At 41.7% G+C, this 5,057-nt stretch overlaps 1 protein-coding gene across 1 annotated transcript; it reads left to right on the forward strand.

The window, feature by feature from the left end:
- Nucleotides 1–1,265: 1,265 nt before the first annotated feature.
- On the forward strand, nucleotides 1,266–4,316 carry TCF21 (transcription factor 21). Its single transcript, XM_005280297.4, has 2 exons — nucleotides 1,266–1,884; nucleotides 3,787–4,316. Exons 1-2 carry the CDS (start codon nucleotides 1,435–1,437, stop codon nucleotides 3,874–3,876), a joined length of 540 nt encoding a protein of 179 aa, XP_005280354.1. The 5' UTR covers nucleotides 1,266–1,434; the 3' UTR covers nucleotides 3,877–4,316.
- Nucleotides 4,317–5,057: the final 741 nt, after the last annotated feature.

A 5,057-nucleotide genomic window follows, 5' to 3' on the forward strand; every position in this document is an offset into this window, starting at 1 on the left:
TAGTTCAGAAAAAGCTTTACATGGGTTTTAATAACATTTACACATGTACACATTATGGGTGGGATTATGAAAACACTCAGTATCGATCTAACTCTGCACTCATTAAAATCAGTGGTAAAATTCCTATCGACTTCAATAGCAGCAGAAATAGGCCAAAGTTGAGTTCTTTTGAAATTCTTACTCTATGGGCCACCTCATGCTGTATTTACTCAGACAAACCTCCCAGCAGGTCTTTGATAATGGATCATGCAGTAAACTGAATATAGACAACTAGAGCTATTTCTACAATATAAATGAACAAAATAAATATTAACATAAGTACCAAAATCTTTGAAAGAAATATATTTATTTAAATTGATGTTATATTTAAAGGCAACTTTTTATGCAAACTTTGCAACATTTGGTAAATATTTTTCCTGATTTCATTTCAATTTGCAGGTATATATTTTTATTCTATTTCTTATTAAAAGAAAATATTCTAACATTAAATTATAATATCACTTTGCACTTATACAGGGCCTTCAATTGGAAGAATTTCTAAGTGCTTTGAAGATATTGATGAAATAAGTTGAACAGCATACCTGAGAATTAGGGAAGAATTAATTATTAATTACATGTATTATTGTTGTTGTTGTTTTATTATTGTTATTATTCCCATTTTACAGATGGGTAAACTCAAACACAGAGAGATTAAGGTGCTTAGCCATGGTCACACAGGAAGCCTATAACAGAATTCAGATCTCCTGGCTTCAATTTCTGTGCTTTCACTAAGGGAACCAGCTTCGTGTTTCAGAGTATATCCTAATAGGATGCATTCTCAAACAATCATCCACAAATTTCTTTCAGATGAGTTTACAGGACACAATTCAGAAGCTCTGTGTTAAAAATCCATCTCCAAGTCAGCTACCTGGTAGATCCTCTGGGCACCCTGATCAGGAGGCATTTTAACTTTCATCAGGAGTCAGGGACAAGGATGACACCAGACGCCTGGGTCATCTAGCAGGCAGGAGGGAGAGCCATGCAGAGTTCTAAGGGGCAGAGGAGGAGGGAGCTGCCTTGCTCCAGTTGGGAAGATTTGAATTACAATGTTGAGATCACTGGAACTCTTCTTTGGTGCCTGTTTTCCCCTCCTGTTCTTGAGCAGAGGTTTGTGAATTTGGTGAGCAGCAACAGGCAGTGGCCGGACAGGGCCCCTCCCCTGGGCTGCAGCCGGATCCGCCTCTCTATTCCCCAGATAAATTACTAGTGTCCTCACCAAATTCCTCAGCTTTCTCTCTCACTCAAACACGGGCAAGAAGCGGGGGTGGGGCGGGGATCCTCTCTTGCCTGCAAACCTATCACACCCCAGGGCGAGGGGAAACGTCTTCTCAACCTGAGGTATTCACCCAACGCCTGCCCCTGAGGAAGCTTTGATCTTTGTGCATCTCTCAGACCATGTCCACTGGCTCGCTCAGCGATGTGGAAGACCTTCAGGAGGTGGAAATGCTGGAATGCGATGGCCTGAAAATGGATTCTAACAAAGAGTTTGGGACGTCGAACGAGAGCAACGAAGAGGGCTCCAATTGCGAGAACGCGTCCCCCCAAAAGGGGAGAGGCGCCCCAGGCAAGAGGAAAAAGGCTCCCACCAAAAAGAGCCCTTTAAATGGAGTGAGCCAAGAGGGGAAGCAAGTCCAGAGAAACGCTGCCAACGCCAGGGAGAGAGCGAGGATGAGGGTACTCAGCAAAGCTTTCTCGAGGCTTAAGACCACTTTGCCCTGGGTACCTCCAGACACCAAGCTTTCCAAACTGGACACCTTGAGACTGGCATCCAGCTACATTGCTCACCTGAGACAGATCCTGGCCAATGACAAGTACGAAAATGGTTACATTCACCCAGTCAATCTGGTAAGTTCCCGCCTGGTCGCGTTTAATAGTTCATCAATACACTTGATCACTGAGGTGAAGGGAGGGGGAAATCAGCATGTGTTGTACCCTTCAGAGGGGACTGCTGGCAGATCCACTGAGAGTATATTTGGGGCGTTGAGTTATTGCGTTTATTAGAATAAATCAGACGCCTTCCAAGTCACCTCCCTCCCCAAACGCTGTTAGTTGACTTATAAAAAGATCTTAACATTATAATGGCACTAGCTTTTCCTGTGTTAATCTGCTCAAAAGGGGGTGACAGGTCAAAAGCGCTGCAACTGTGCAAATCGATTCAGTAACATCTTTTACACACACTGTTGGGAGAGGGATGACGTCCCTAAAAAAACTGTGTAACAAGTTCATTGTATTTATCCAACCAGGATTTCTCGTTCAATTAAGTACTTTAGCATTGTTCAGTATATAGGAACAGGTCCGATTTCTTAAGATTCAGCCTTCATTTCTTCTTTATTTTCTGGTGTTTATTGATGTAAAATAGCACACACACACATAAAAAAATTGCTTTTTTTAAACATCACCATAGATCTGTTCTTTCATTACCTCGGATTTACTGTTCTCGGGATGTTTCTTTTATAAATGAGAACTTTAGAGTAGAAAAAAAATCCTCTAAATCCTAGGTGAGAGTTTTCTAATTTAACCACGGATTTAAAAGATGTATTAGGTAATTGTAGCTATTACTGTAGCGTTGGAAGTATAGTAAAGATAAATGAAACACAAGTTCTCTCTCGTGTGTGTGTGTGTTTGTGTAATTCATTCTCGCTGTACTGCCAACCGTATCCATAATAGTAATAATTCAAGCCATTACAAGGACTGAATACATTTTCTAAAATCGGTGGTTAAAATAGATCATTCTTACTCTTCATTTAGTGTTTAAATTTTAATACACGTTTGGACATTGCACGATAAATGAATTTCATCAAACATTGTGGCCGTTCAGTGGGGTGATCTTTTTAAGCTGTTTTTCAAACGTTTTGGGCTCAGCAGAAAAATAACCGGCAGTTTGCTATCCACAAGGTGATTTGATAAGGGTTTGCGCTATTTCTTTTTTAAATAGTTGCATCTTAACTTGTGGGTAGACCCAGCAATCTAACAAGTGGGCAGACTGCAGTCTGAGGGAAACCCCTTTGTACTCCTTGCAAAATCTTTTCGGGTGTGCAGCTTTTTGTTGCTAAGGCTATTAAAGGAGGCTGTTCTTAGTGCAGCGGTAAAACGAGGGGGAAATAATATAATTTAAATTATGGGTCTAATCCTGCACTCTTTACTCAGCTAAACCTCCCCTTAACCTCAGTGAGACTTTTTCCTGAGTAAGAACAACAGGAGTTGGCTTTCTAATAGTAGAATTACAGTAATCGGTACAGCATAGAAGGCTGAGACTTTTGGTAAGATGGGTTTCATTTCAAAGCAGAGGAGCAGCACATGAGAGCGGTGCCTTGACATTATCCAGTTTAGGAAGAACGGTTTTGATCTGTCTTTACTCCTATATCCTAGTATTAATTATGTGCTCAGGAAAACGCTGTCGGTTATCTAAAAAGCGAGAGAGAGAGCGGTTTCTGGGATGGATAGAACACGATTCATCACTGGGAGGACTATATATAATCACAAGGGAGAGAGACGAATGACTTTGGGAGGCTAAGCGTTTTTATGTGCGTTGCCACTGCGTACAATCCGGCGGAGTCATCGCTAGAAATGATTAACCCGGCACTTGGTTGCCTAGCTCAACCACTTTTTATTGCTGATAAAAATTTGGCGAGGCTGTTCTGACCGTGTGTTCTGGTGTAGCACAGTCTCACTAGACACTTGTAATATCATAGTGATAACCCCATTTTTTTTATCCCCTTTCCCATCCCATGTCATTTCCTGCTACAGACTTGGCCTTTTATGGTGGCTGGCAAACCCGAGAGTGACCTGAAAGAAGTGGTGAACACAAATCGCCTGTGTGGACCTACAGCATCCTGACCAACCTCAAGCCTAGGAGACCATCTTCAGTGTGTAAGGCGGGGGAAATGGAGAGGGAAGCTGGAGACTTTTCCCCCCACCCCCAAGGAACACTTTATAGAGACGAGGGGATTCATCCTCAGTAAAGAGGAGACCAAATGTACATTAGCAAAGACTCCACCCCAAAGATCCCATATATTTAACTTTATTAACGCGTGTACAGTTGATTGTCCTGCAAAGCAGCCTTGCTGGTTCAAGTGCTAATAGCGAGGAAGATCAAACAGAACGTACCAATGTGTATCTTTTGTATGATACATTGTGACATATGTAGATTCATAGAATAATTGACTTTGATAGTCACATCTATAAAGTAATTCACGTTAAAGATATATAGATATATTTTCTTCAAACAGGTTGTGCTATATTTCTGTGAATAAATCTTCCTTTCTATTGAAAATAAATACAGAGCGGTCTAATTTTCATTTCAGCGTTTTGTGAAATGACACCACATTCTCGGTTCTTCTGAAAGCAACCACATTTATGTGGGATGATAGATCCGGGAACAAAACTCTTTGACCCCAGAGTATAAGGTGTTTATTTTCCCAATTAAGAAGATTTAGACTATATCCTTTGGAGGGTGGGGAGGATGGCGGTGTTTGGAGCCTGATTGCCAGTTCGCACTTCTTTTTTATATTTTGTGGAGAAAAAGAATTACCCCTGAAGTGCAATAATAACCTGGCCGATTGGGGATACAGGCATTTCTAAAGCAGCCGCCTGCAATTTGAAACTGACCAGCAACAAAGTTCGCAGCCTGCTGCTCCGCATGTGATGCTAGAGTTTTCATAGCAGTTTGATTGCGAAGTACACCTTAATATCGATTGTCGAGACTAGCTCCTTACTTTAGTTTTAAAAAGACTAACTTTTAGTAACTACGGGGGAGGAAAATCCGAGGCCTGATCCATTCTGGAGGCGGTTTTCCTCCCCGACAATTTAAGTTTTGGGGGAAGAGGTGTTAATGAGTTACTTATTGACGAAGTGCAGCTAGAGGAAGGATTTCCCCTGGGCCCGGGTTCTTGGTGCCTAGAATTTTTAATTTAAACATCTTCCCCTCTATTGATCAGATAGTCTGTGGGAGATTAAAGTTGAGATAAACAGACCGCGCCGGGCTCTTTCCCCTGAGCCAGCGAAGTCCACAGGCAGCT

The sequence above is a fragment of the Chrysemys picta genome, chromosome 3 (genome assembly GCF_011386835.1).
Source record: "Chrysemys picta bellii isolate R12L10 chromosome 3, ASM1138683v2, whole genome shotgun sequence".
Taxonomy (NCBI): domain Eukaryota; kingdom Metazoa; phylum Chordata; order Testudines; family Emydidae; genus Chrysemys; species Chrysemys picta.

Coding starts and splice junctions, on each gene's coding strand:
- TCF21 (XM_005280297.4), top strand. CDS start 1,435: ATGTCCACTGGCTCGCTCAGCGATGTGGAAGACCTTCAGGAGGTGGAA. Junction 1,885..3,786: donor ACATTCACCCAGTCAATCTG/GTAAGTTCCCGC, acceptor TTCCTGCTACAG/ACTTGGCCTTTTATGGTGGC.